Below are 13,696 nucleotides of genomic sequence, written 5' to 3'. Positions count from 1 at the left end.
CCGCTTGAGTGAGTCACCGTACAATGGCATTCCGAGTACTGAGCACACGCGCGCTGCAGGCGCACTGGTCGTACACTGTTACATCGCGGTTCGCAGCACTCCGATGTATTTCTGAGTAACCGATGATCGCGAGGCGATAAATAGGCAGTGCACACCACGTCCTGGTCAGATTCTCTTCTGCTCTCAAGCACATAACAACGAGGCACGCTCTGCATCTTAGAGACAATCGCTAAGTTATCGTTGTGCACCTATCGCACAATTTGGGTCTGCTTCTTTCTTACATTCGACAATCAGCCAGTTTCATCTTACGTCCAAAATTTCTGGATTATATCTGTCACCTGTTGACAATCATCTGTAAGTAATAATTTTTCCCTTCAAAGTTGTTTCCTTATTTTATCACTGATTTTACGGTAAATCATTAATTTCTCAATTTCATGTTCTTTTTCTATGTATTGATATCTATTTCACTTTCGTTTTTGAATAGTGTAAATACATGCGTGATGTTTAAGTTTCTTTTACGTAGGTTCCTATTGATATTGTATTGTAAAATCTTGAAGACAATTCATTGACGATGTTTATTCTATCTCTTTCCATTTCCTGCAGAGTTTTGATAAGCAACGAGTAAACCTTGGACCTGAAATACAAATTTGCAGTCTGCAAGAGTTCCGTGATAATCCACACCAAGAGCAAACAGTGACAATCGCTACTGCCGACGACACCCTTGTGAGGGTCACATGTTAGTCTAACGAAAACGCGTGAGTTTGAGATAATTCTCACAGTTCATCCATCATGCGATCGACAACAAATACCCTGGGTACTGGTCTCCTCAGCGGCAAACAGTCACGCGACATCATCATGAACCCGACACAGAACTTGATGAACGCGCTCAAGTCGAACAGCTTCTCCCGTATCCGCTCCGCCATCAGGATGCCGTGCGTGGACTTCAATCACCGGGAGACCGAGTCGGACTGCCGCACGCCGCTCATGAGGGTCTGCGACATGGCCGAGATCTCCGCCAACGCTCGCCGCGATCTGGCCAAACTGCTGCTCGCCAAGCAAGTGGACGTCAATGCACAAGACAAGCACGGGCTGACCGCCCTGGCCATCGCCTGCAAGGCCGGCGACGTCGGAATGGTGCGCCAGCTGGCAGACGATGCCGACATCGACCCCAACCTCGCCGATCTGGATGGCGATACCCCACTCCTCCACGCCACTCGAAGTAATTCCGCTGACATCGTAAACGCTCTCATCGTGTGCTTCAAGAGATTTGGACTGAAAGTCGACGAGCAAAACAAAGATGGTGAGTATCTTGATCTGATTAGTGATTTATTCACATAATTTTGGACAGAGCAAAAGTGAAGAAAGCTAATAAAGAATTCGAGACAATTTACAGAATGATAGGGAGTTTTTTTTTTTTTTTTTAGAGAGAGAGAGACAAAAAAAAAATGTTATTCGTTTTTGGTCACAGCTATGAACTATGTAATTCTTCTATTTGATAAGAAAATCTGAAAACAATTTATAGTTCCGTTTTCCATTATTTGCCTTTCCCTCGTGGCAGCTTGTGTCATCTGTTGACTCAACACGTTGACCTAGCTGCCCCAAGGACACAAATACTTCCCCGCCCTAACCTAATTGATCGCGTGTGTTGACAATGCCTACTTTCATTACGCATCGATCATAATGAGGACCAGCACTACTGAAAGTAAAACTGCGGTCACTTTCTATAACGTTCAATCGTATATTGCCTGCCATAAAAATGTTACGTGTTCTATCGTCTCTTCGATTCTGTAGCATGTTGCACTGTTACTCAATGGGTGATTCATTTTGTATCTTTGTACAGGTGTTACCCCGTTGATGGAGGCTGCTCGCCTAGGAAACGCCGAGATCTGTCGGGCCCTGGTTCAGGAAGGTCAAGCCGATGTCAACATCCGTGACTCCTCGGCGCACAGCACCGCTTGGGACTACGCCGTCGAGAGTGGGCGCTGTTCCACGCCGGAGCTGCTCCTTCTCTCGCCCGTAGCACAGCGAAAGGTGAAAGCCCGGCAACAACGTGAAGCATGTGGCCAGAAGGTTCTCAGAGACATTATTGAGGACACCAACATGCGTCGCCCTCGCAGTGAATGGATTAAGCCCACCAACATGTCGGTCGCTGCGAAATACGAGGCAGTTCCTCTCCCTACTGAGTATGCGCTTCAGGCGAACAGCATGGTTTTCCAGGTCGGGAAGAATTTGCAGCGTCTTGCTGAGGATGTTGAGGGAGAGATGCGGGAGGAAGCTGAGATGGAGGAAGAGAGGAGACGGGCTCCAATCAGGCGCCGATACTCCCTCCCATCAGCTCGCCACTGCGTCTACGGCTCGGCGTCCAGCAAGCTCCATCGCGGTGCAAACTTCTACAACATGACGGCATCCGGTTCACCCAGGCTAGCCCGAGGCCGGGGCAAGCCCGAATGGCTGAAACTGCCGCCTGTTCCCGAGACATCATGCCTGTCCCGCAGCCCGTCCCCAAACGAGCGGCAGTCTGAAAACAAGCCAACAACAGCAATGTCTCCTCCAGAGAGCCCCAAGTCATCGCCAGTCCCGAGTCCCCGTCTGCCAAAGAAAAGCCCAAGCAGAGTATTCTCCATGAAGTCGATGGGCGATTTACGGCCCTCGACCTGCCAGACCCAAACACGAAGGGTGTCGCACGAACCCGCCATCGCCAGCGGCTCCCACAAGCGTCCTTCCTTGAGAATATCACACACATGGGAAGGGAGGCCATCGAGCACAGTGCCTTCCTACTTGTTCAGATAAATTCCGCCATAAACAGAGACTATCAGGGAAGTCCATGGACACGCAGACATTTAGAATTATGCTTGAACACTTGCTTTCTAAACTCTGATACAGTTGTATCATCACTGCTTGACACAACAATGGACAGTGCAGTCAAAGTTTGCATTGCGTTTATTGCCTTTTCGTGGACAGACTGTATACTGCCGTGGCAGCGCTTGTGACATTGAAGGAGAAAGTCCCCCGCGACTCTAGCGAGTATACTTCTGTGCAATATTGCAAAGACATTTCCCCCTGAAATACTAAGCAATGTGCGTTGCTTAATTAATGTGCTGACTCTTGTGTGCTGTGACCCAAGCGTTAAGCTGCAGACGTAGAATTAGTTTGCACAAAAGAAGACCACCTCTTAAGAAATGAATTCTGAGCGGAGATTAGTATTTACTGGTTAGAGATGAACATGAAAGAGAAAACTTTAACAAAAAGTTTTGCCTAAATTGACAGAAATTATATCTCTTCGTGAGAGGAATGCAAAGAGTTTTCTTTTTCTTGCTCAGAACTTGTAATTAGTGTAATAATGAGCACAAATCTCATTTGTTGGATATTGAGAATAATGCATCTACCTGCACGAGAAAAGCTATGTCTTGATACCGCATTTTACATGTACTAAATGAGTGTGTAAATTATTTGAAATATATTTATATTGAATTTGAACCTGACACGTTATGTTTCTGTGGGTATCTTTTTTGCCTGGTAAACTCTGTCCACCCCTCGGGAGTAAATGAATTAAGCATCGACAATAATTTTAGCATCGACACTAGAGATTGTGAGCAATGTATGAAGAATGGAGTGAAAAGCAGCTTGGAGAATGAGAACACATTATTCCTCTGTAAATACCTCCAGGAGGCCTGTGTGGGTGTATGGTGTATCCGCGTTTGAAATTGCATGTTGTCTCTGCGTGTTTGTGTTTGTGTTTGTGTTTGTGCTTGTGTTTGTATGTACATGATTGTGTGTACGTGTGCGTGAGTGCTTTCGTTGTGTTTGCGTGCCGTGAGGAGACCAAAAAGGTTCTATACTAATACTGTAATATAGAACCTTTTTTCGTGGTGACAGCGTGATGCGTTTGAGGAACAGAAGGAGAAAGAACTGGAGAAATGACTATCAGAAAAACGGACATTTCGCATATACGCGAAATGCCCGCGAAATGCGTTCTATAAATACAATGTCAAAATAGATTATTATTTGCATACATATAAACACATACATACATTCTGACAGACAGACTACTGCAAAGACATACATCCGTACACAATGATATACAATCATGCAAACATACAAAAACGTACCACGTATGAAAAACGACCAAAATGAACATGATATACATATCGTATAAAAGCATTCGCTGGAAACAAAATGGGAAAGAGAACAAGGCTCTGAATCTGTGAACAGAAGATTTGGGGTTCGAATCCCACCTGGTACGTTTATCCTTCGACGAGATATTATTTTGCCCACGATGCCCCATATATCATGACCCATGTATACAAATTGGCTCATTTAACTGACAACACTGGAGTAATGAAAATGGCAGGGCCCTTAAGGATAACATTATTAACACAATGATGAAGCCATTCCACGTGCAAATAAGACCCCTTGTTTGTACATGCATGATAATATAAAGGTATAGACACACAGTCTCGTATTATTTATTATTATACACATCACATCTTCACACATATTCAAACAGAGACATAGCTCTATACCTGTAAGCTATGTTTTGTCACGATCTGTGTTCGTGAAATGAGATGGGAAAGGAGGGGCAGCGAAGTCATATTATTCACAATGAACTATTAGTCGAGTATATCCCTATATTGTCAAACCAGTTTTCACAGAACAACATTTAACATTTTCTACATGGGCCTTATAAGTCATCAAAATAATCGCTCAACTTTACAAGCATTTCGGGGATCAGACTCAACTTCGGATCAACTCCAATTAAATCTTAAAGACGAATTTCAAACTCATCGGAAGGTGAGAGAAGCGCCACTGGATTTGGACGAAAAACTCGTACGGTACAGTAACGGAATTCACAGTTTCAGTTTTCCCCGTAATGGTGTGTGATAATATGGGGCACATCATGTGCAAAGTATAGGTATAAGAGAGGCAACCGTATCAGCCCCACACAACTCTCTCGTACTGAGTTGTACATGAAAAATATTGAAATCGGTTTTCTTTTGATTGAAATTTATCAACTGTGAATTCAAGCAAAATAAATCAAATATAATTATTCATGTTCATTTTGCATTCGTACCTAGTGTAAAACTGATGGGACGACATCATCGCGTCATGACAGATAACACCACTTCGCGAAAACGTGTAACTTGGAACTCTTCCAACTTTATTATGATGTATATGTGTGATTGTAATAAAACTCTCTCAATAATTCTTCCCTAAGATTGGTTCCTTCTTGCGTGATTAGCTAAATTTGATATGGTAGAGCCCAGTTTCACTTGATTTCATGGTACCCGCAATGAGGTAACGCGCCTGTATAGTCCCGGGCGAACGTGTGAGACTCGATCTCCCTCTAAATTCGCCTCTGCCGCCAGTGTGACACTCGCACAGACTGCACGTGTATGTATAGGAAGATCATGCTACAAATTAGCACACACTGTCATACTACTTCGCAGCATGACAGTATATAGAAGTGATAATTTTATAGGAAGATAACTCTTCGCGCTCGGATCGACGTGAAAAGACGGCACAAGGCATGACAGGTCAAAACGAGATGTAAACTATGTAGTGTATTTAGAGGATGAGAATAAAATTAATCATGGATTTAATCTTATAACATCAAACAAACTCACAGTTAAAAGAATTTTTCCCATGAAGCGAATTTATCATGGAAATGTCGCCATAAAGGTCAAGGAGAATCTCTCCAAGAGAATTTATTGATGGTGGAAAAGCATGCGAAATGCCTCTAGGCATAAATCTCTAATCTTTAAAGCCATCACTATCGCTTCTAAAAACTGAACACACTCAGAAGATTTTCAGATTGCTTTTTTTACCATTCATTATTACAAGAGATGCGAAACAGAAGAAAAGGATTAGGAATATCTTTGACAGATATCACACCTGTTTTAAAGGAGAGCTGTGATATATTTAAGATACGCCATATTCTCAGAAAGAATGAAAGTGTTGAAGAGAAAAAGAAAAAAAAAGGTAGTTCTGTCATCTAGAGGACGACAAAGTGGGATGCGTGTTCCTCAGGATATATTAAAATCATCTCAATGCGTTCCGTGAGTTTAAAATAATCAAACAAATCCCTGACTGAAGGAAAGTAGGGGAAAATAGAAAAGACAGAATAGCTTCCAACCAAAAGGCGCTAAATCTATTGAAAAAGTGATGGGTTTAGCGCCTTTTGGAAGCAAGCCCTTCAAATATGGATTAGAAGGGAATGATGTGTATCAGAAATATAATTGCTTTTCAACGAAATTAGAAATGCATTCCTTAGAAATAGCTCACTGCCTTGCACGATTTTTGATTTTACAAAAAAAGACAACCCAACCATCTTTAAATGCAGGTTAATTGAAAAAGAGAAAATAAAAGGACAAGAAATGGGGGTATTAATGATGTGTGCCAAACAGACATCTGTACTTCAAGAAAGTGACAAATATGATCCTCTAATATTCATTTCATTGTGTAGTTTTAGAATAATCAAACAATCCTTGGTTTGTAAGAATACCAAACTGCCGTGCCTTCTTCATAAGCGCAAATCGCCACGGCACATACTTGGCGCAGATGGCGCTATTAATACTAAAACTTCTCAACATCATCAGCTATTCTGTACGTCAGAGGTGAGTTGCGAGTGTGGAACTTGATTTTCGTTGCTCTCGACTGTCTTACGATTCGAACATTTATCGTCAAATATCAATATTAACCAAAAAAAAACACACATGAGGAGCAAAGTGTTTGACTGAAGACTCTTAACGACACGAAACTGAGAAGCAATGACCATTATCATGATAAATATTGTGGATGCAAGAAATGTTGAGGAATTAACAATCAACTTGAGGGAGAAATAAAAGATAGATGCGAAGGTGTACGCTGTGAGGCAGTTATATTGATAGATTAGGGGGTAAAGTGAAGGAGTTTCTATTTAAATTGAATCGTCATTGTCTTGAAAGTGGAAATTACGAAAGGTACATGCAGTTCAAGGGCATGATTGTGCTGTATATAATTGAGCTATACACTGAGGTCAGTGACTCCATCTGAAAAAAGAAAGAGAACCAAAAAATGAAGCGACGATGTCGTCACACCAAGCGTATTTGACATCGATAAGGGTTCCTATAGATGGCGCTCTTCAACTTAACAATTTCATGAAGACGGAGCTCAGCGATAGGTATTTCGGGCTATCTATACTTCAAATGACTTCAGCAGTGACGCTTCTTAGGGTGTTGGGGGTAAATGGCTAAAAATCTAAGGATAGAACCTTCGCACGGGTACTGTGAATTCTTTTATCCAACTACTTTTCTCTGTTTGTTTGTTTGTTGTTGTTTTTTGCCCAATTTTTTAAAGATCCAAAACCGTGGTGGGGGGGGGGGGGGGGGGGGGCTACATTCTGCTGAACCTGTTTAGTAGGCCCCTATATGCCAGTATTATAACTTCTTTGGGGGAACTTTGGGGGAAAACGCCAGTCCAACAGTGCTTGTATCATACGTAGGTGATAGCAGTGACAAGTTTTAATACATAATAGCTGCGTACCTGCAATGGTAATGTGAGTTGTCTGGAGTGTGCTCAAATTATAACAACTGCTTTCAAGGTAGAACAAAATTATCTGCTAATGATCATAGATATCACTTTACAAGCTATAATATGCTTCTCTTGTGAATTCCAACCTCTTTTCCATATAGAGTTACAAATAAAATTGTAGTGCTTGCTTGTTTATCTATCTAAAAACAAAGTTTATAATATTATAATTGTATCCATGTTTTGTTGGAACTTATGTGAATCAAAGTTTCTTAAAATATTATATACTCATGTAAGCGTTATGTACATTACTTTGTATTAGGCCTACTTTACATGGAATTGAACTTAGTCATTTACAAGTGATTTGTTGTGCTAACCAAACTTCTGTTCAATTACTCATGGAAGGTAGGTAATAATTTTCTTTGAAGCCCACTCTATGTTCGTGAATGAATCACTTCGTATATTTTGAAATATCTTACAGTATCACAATTGAACCAATAATGATTCTATAGTTTAGGCTTTAGCTTTTCTGATAGTATATGCTATATGTTTTACAAGTTTGTTAGAGGGTTTTGCGTTTGTGTTGTGTTCTTTACTATATTTCAATGTGTTGCTACATTGCCTTTACCTGCGCGTATTTGATATAAATCCCTTTGTAAATCTTTAAGTTTACTCTGTATTTTTATATTTCTTGCATAGATATTGACAATGGCAACTATAAGTATAATTTAGACGTAGGATTAAAAGTCCTTGAAGAATACAGTGGCGGATCCAAGGGGGCGCACCGGGTGCGCGCCCCTCTTTATTTTTGGTTAAAACAAAAGAAATAAAAATACAAAATGAGGGCGTGCGCACCCCTTTAATTTTGTAAAGGCGCCTCCCCTTTACAACCTAATTCTCCGTCCTTGCCTAATTCCATACAGGTATTCATTATCCAAATGCTCTGACAGGGTTGCACCCTAACCCAAGTTACTGGTCTGACAGTGATTTTACTGCTCAGAGGGACCGTCGGACCAGTGCCAGCGTGCAGCATTGGCTATGTAAGCATTGCTCATATCAACGAAGCGGCAGCATTAAACTGGCCACAAAGGTGGTCGATTTTCGTTGTATTGGCAACAGGCACGTGTACATTTAAAGGGATGATACAGTATTGTTGGAGATGAGCATTTGGCTTTTAACTTTTTGCGAGATAAAAAATGGTGTGGGTATACGGTACTTAGAAACCACTTATGAAATGATACAGAGCATGCCATTCGAAGAGGGTTTCAAAGTTTATTACATGAAAATTGCTTTTGGAATGGCTAAGACATCTAAAAACAAAGTAAAACAAGGGGATCCTAATAAAAGGTGGATCCCACCTTTTATTATGATTGCTCTTGTAGGCCCTATTTGGATATCTCACCCATTTCAAATCCAATAATTCCTCAAATAATTTTTAATAAACGTTGAATCCCTCTTTGAATTACATGCTCTTTCATATTTCATAAGAGGTTTTTCATAATATCTCTCCAAAAATGTTAGAAACTTGAAGTTAGGTCTCACCAAAAACTACACGATCCCTTTAAAATCAATTTATTTTGTTTTTCATTTTTTAGAATACATTGTCTACTACGTGTATAGAGTATTATGCCTAGTACTTGTAGCAAGTAAAAAAAAAAAGAGGTACAATGCGCCCTCGATAGTCACAGTCTTTATAGGCCTACTCGTAATAGAGATGCATGCACATTGTACATGATCCATCTTTATGATACACGATGCGATGCACATACCACATTAGACACACACGATACTAATGTTTACACATTGGGCTACCCTCAGCGACCAATAAGCCAGCGACCAATAACTTCGTCCTAACCATAGAGCTGCACAAAAACTAGAACGCTGCCGCGAGATCATTATGGTCCCACGTACTCGAGTTTGTGAAGGGCATTGTTCGCAATGACTTTTGCACAAGGGTGGGGGTGGAGGGGGAGGGGGATGGGGTAATGGGTGCTCGCCCCCTTTCTCTCTCTCTCTCTCTCTCTCTCTCTCTCTCTATATATATATATATATATATACATATATATTTATATACATATACATATCTATATATATATATACAAATTATATATATGTAATAAAAATTTTTGTACTCGTTGGATCCATGGCGTACTTGAGACTCTTTATATATATATATATATATATATATATATATATATATGTTTTTTTTGTTTTTGTTTTTTTTTTTAATATATACATATTTTTTTAGTAATTGCCTGAAATTCAGTGAAAATTGTAGCGGCACGAGGAACGAGGATTTTTGTGTGTTTTGTTATAGTTTTTTTTTTTTTTTGCTTTGTTTTGTTTTGTTTTGTTTTGGGTTTTTTGTTTGTTTGTTTGTTTGTTTTTTGCTTATTTAACCTGGAAGTGGCACCAGAAATAAATACTGCTTTGCCCCTGTCCCTGGTAAATGCTTTATGACCAGTAGTTTCATTTCTCTTTCTTTCTTTTTTTTCTTTCCTTCTTTCTCTCTTTCTTCCTTTTGTACATCCATTTTGTATTGAAAGATCGCTAATGTTAATAAAATAGCTGCCAAATAAGAAATATATAATTTTTGGGGGAAAGGTTTACATGTATGGATAGCTTATGGACTCAATATTCATATGACACCAAAAAGTCTAAAAATAATTCATGCTTGAATGAGTACTGCTCACTTTTGTAAAGGGTATGAAAATTAGGCTGCGCAGGAATTAGCCTTTTAAATTTGCGACATGTGAGTCCGTTGGAGCTTACAAAGCTGAAGTTGATATGATAAATTCATGATCAATCAGATTGAGTTTGATGAGCAAATTTCATGGTTTATCAAACCAAACTTTTATGCATGAGTAAACCCCAGTTGCATTTATTTTACAGTAGCATTGCAAATTTCCCTGGTACATGGTGTGCTCATATGAGTCAGGTTGAGGTGATGGTACATGTTGCAATTTTCTTGTTACACACTCTTATTTTTTACATCTGTGACTTGAATGAAAAACTTCGCCCCACATTGCAGTTATTTTCAGTTACTGGCTACTTAATTATTCAGGGTACCCATTGGCCTAAAGAAAAATAACTGACATCATTGACATTCTTCTTTCTTTTTTTTTTGGACAATCCATAATTGAATATTCAATGTTACATGACCCTTACCTGGGTATTAAATAAATAAATGAGATGTTCAATGTGGGGTGGAGGTTTTTATTCAAAGTCACTGACAGTGACTGATGTTAAAAAATCTAACAGTGTATAACAGTGTGTCACTTGATCATGATAATACAATAAGAATGAATTAAGAGCTGTAAGTTGTTACTCAGCCCTCATTTATTTTTCAATCTTGGACTGACAACCAAAGATGGAGAGGTCTCAGTTCACACCTCAGCAGCGTTCTTTTATGGTAACAGAATACCATTTGGTGTCATGTGAAAGATGGAACAATTTTACATGTATAACTATCCTTAAAAATGAATCTTTTCCCACAGATTGCAATTGATCATGAATTTATCATATCATGGACCTACGTATAGGTCCATGATCATATCAACTTTAAGCTCCAACGTACTCACCTCTCGCAAAATTTGAAGGCTAATTCCTGCGCAGCCTAATTTTCATACCCTTTACAAAAGTGAGCAGTGCTCATCTAAGCATGAAATATTTTCAGATTTTTTGGTGTCATATGAAAGTTGAGTCCATAAGATATCCATCCATATAAACCTTTCCGTCAGAGTTGTATATTTTTTTGTTCGGCGGGCATTTCAAAAGTGTATAGTTGGTTTTTTTTTTAAGAGACACACGGTATATCAGATGCAATGTCAGTTTTTATCATACTTACAATTTATCAGTCACTCTTCTCAGTTGATTATAAATGCTGATTTCTGATATTCAGAGTAAATGCAAAATAAGAGAAGATATGTTTCATTTTAAGGTATAGCAAATAAGGTAAGGGGGCGCTGTGGCATAGTGGATATGACTTCCGACTCCCGATTGGAAGACCCGAGTTCGAATCCCGCCCAGTGCTTACGTCCTTGGACAAGATGTTTTTACCCACTATGTAACTCTCGACCCAGGTGTATAAATGGGTACCTGGCAACGCTAGGGTAATGATAAAAGCAGGGCCCTCTGGTAGAGCAGTGACAACACTGAAGAGGCTACCCTGGATAAATAAGACCTTATCATTATTATTATTATTATCATTATTATTATTATTATTATTATTATTATCATCATCATTATTATTATTATTATTATCTGCTTGTTTCCGAACGTTTAAGAAACATCACACTTGAGAGTGTTGTTCCTGTTGGTCACATATAATAATCTTGTAGTTCCCTGTTATGACTAAAATAGCAATAACTCAATTTCTAGTGCTCTTTTCAATAACTCAATTTCTAGTGCTCTTTTCCATTTACATGGCTCCTATATCCCGCAAAGATACACAACGATTTCTATTGTTTCAAGTTCATCCGACAGTGCACACAATCCGACTACAGGCTAACCATGGCACGATCTGGGCGCACAAATTTTCTAATGAATTTAGAGAGATTCAAAATTTGACGCTTACCACTTATCAAAGCCAGGAAATTGGACTGTTATAAAACATATACATATCACATAATTGATTTCACATTCTGCCATTTGCACACAATACCATGGTCTTGAACAAATACGCGACAGCTTCTTCTTGGTCGCTTTACATGGTAAAGTTTAGCCCACCTCTACATATCCGAAATACACCTCGATTTTGATGATTTATGTCTCATCTGAGAAGAGAAATGTTACACATAATTGACACACATAAAACTTGAGGGTACATTTTTTTTTCTGTCGTTGCAAATAACTTAATACAAGGGATTTGATTGTAATGAGTTGGCAGATATAAAGAAGAAGGTATAACTCCTCCACAGTAGTAGGCATTATTCTCGAGTCCAAAGATTTAGTGTCCATGATAAGAAGCAGATATTTCACTTTCTAACTTAACAAAGGAGGGCACAAAATGTTTCCAGCGATCAGTGACCATTCAGACGGGAATGTTTTATTCCGGTGAATTCAGACTTGCGTATATGCCACGCGCTAGAGCGAGAGCACATTTTCCTTATTGGTCGCTGGAACTGCCAAATTTTTATCCTCTTGCAACAAGCCTATATACACCTCGATTTCGATGGTTTATATGTCATCCGAAAGTCCAAATATTGCACATTGTAGAGATGTATGACTCGTCTTGGCACAAAATTTTTTGACTTGTACAGAGCGAGTTGAATTTCCACAAGTTTTCATTATCTCTCAGGTTTTGTATCCAACGAACTTCGAGCGTCGCTCCCGGTGGAGTTCAAACTGTCGCTGGACATGAGACAGGTTAGAACTGCTCTATCTATCCGAAATACACCTCGATTTTGATGATTTCTATCTCATCTTACAGGGTAAAAGTTCCACATTATGGAGACGTATGAAATTTGATGGCACAAAATTTTTTGGCGAATATATAGTCACTTACAGTGGGTTTGATTGTGTTCGAGCAGCTAGCTATAAAGAGGAAGGTATAACTACTTCCTCAGTACTAGAGATCAATCTCGATTCCAAAGATTTAGTATCCAGGGTAACAAGCAGATATTGCACTTTCTAATGATGTATAACAAAGGACGGCACAAAATGTTTCTAGCGATCAGTGACCATCAAGTCGGGACAGTTTCATTCCGGTGAATTCAGACTTGCGTATGTGCCACGCGCTAGAGCGAGAGCACATTTTCCTTATTGGTCGCTGGAACTGCCAAATTTTTATCCTCTTGCAACAAGCCTATATACACCTCGATTTCGATGGTTTATATGTCATCCGAAAGGCGAAATATTGCACATTGTAGAGATGTATGACTCGTCTTGGCACAAAATTTTTTGACTTGTACAGAGCGAGATGAATTTCGAGAAATTTTCAATATCTCTAAGGTTTTGTATCCAACGAACTTCGAGCGTCGCTCGCGGTGGAGTTCAGACTGTCGCTGGACATGAGAGGGTTAGAACTGCTCTATCTATCCGAAATACACCTCGATTTTGGTGATTTCTATCTCATCTTACACGGTAAACGTTCCACATTATGGAGACGTATGAAATTTGATGGCACAAATTTTTTTGGCGAATATATAGTCACTTACAGTGGGTTTGATTGTGTTCGAGCAGCTAGCTA

The 13,696-nt window shown here is 39.6% G+C and overlaps 1 protein-coding gene across 1 annotated transcript; it reads left to right on the top strand.

Moving 5' to 3' along the window:
• Nucleotides 1-198: 198 nt before the first annotated feature.
• LOC139711792 (uncharacterized) lies at nucleotides 199-3,215 on the top strand. Its single transcript, XM_071623646.1, has 3 exons — nucleotides 199-354; nucleotides 604-1,300; nucleotides 1,841-3,215. The coding sequence occupies exons 2-3, from the start codon at nucleotides 790-792 to the stop codon at nucleotides 2,788-2,790; spliced, it is 1,461 nt and encodes a 486-aa protein (XP_071479747.1). The 5' UTR covers nucleotides 199-354; nucleotides 604-789; the 3' UTR covers nucleotides 2,791-3,215.
• Nucleotides 3,216-13,696: the final 10,481 nt, after the last annotated feature.

Source organism: Diadema antillarum, unplaced genomic scaffold (assembly GCF_040938485.1).
Source record: "Diadema antillarum isolate AM-2024a unplaced genomic scaffold, OU_Dant_1.0 seq00001704_RagTag, whole genome shotgun sequence".
Lineage (NCBI taxonomy): Eukaryota > Metazoa > Echinodermata > Echinoidea > Diadematoida > Diadematidae > Diadema > Diadema antillarum.
Note: the sequence above shows the minus strand (reverse complement) of the source record. Positions and strands in the feature narration are given on the sequence as shown.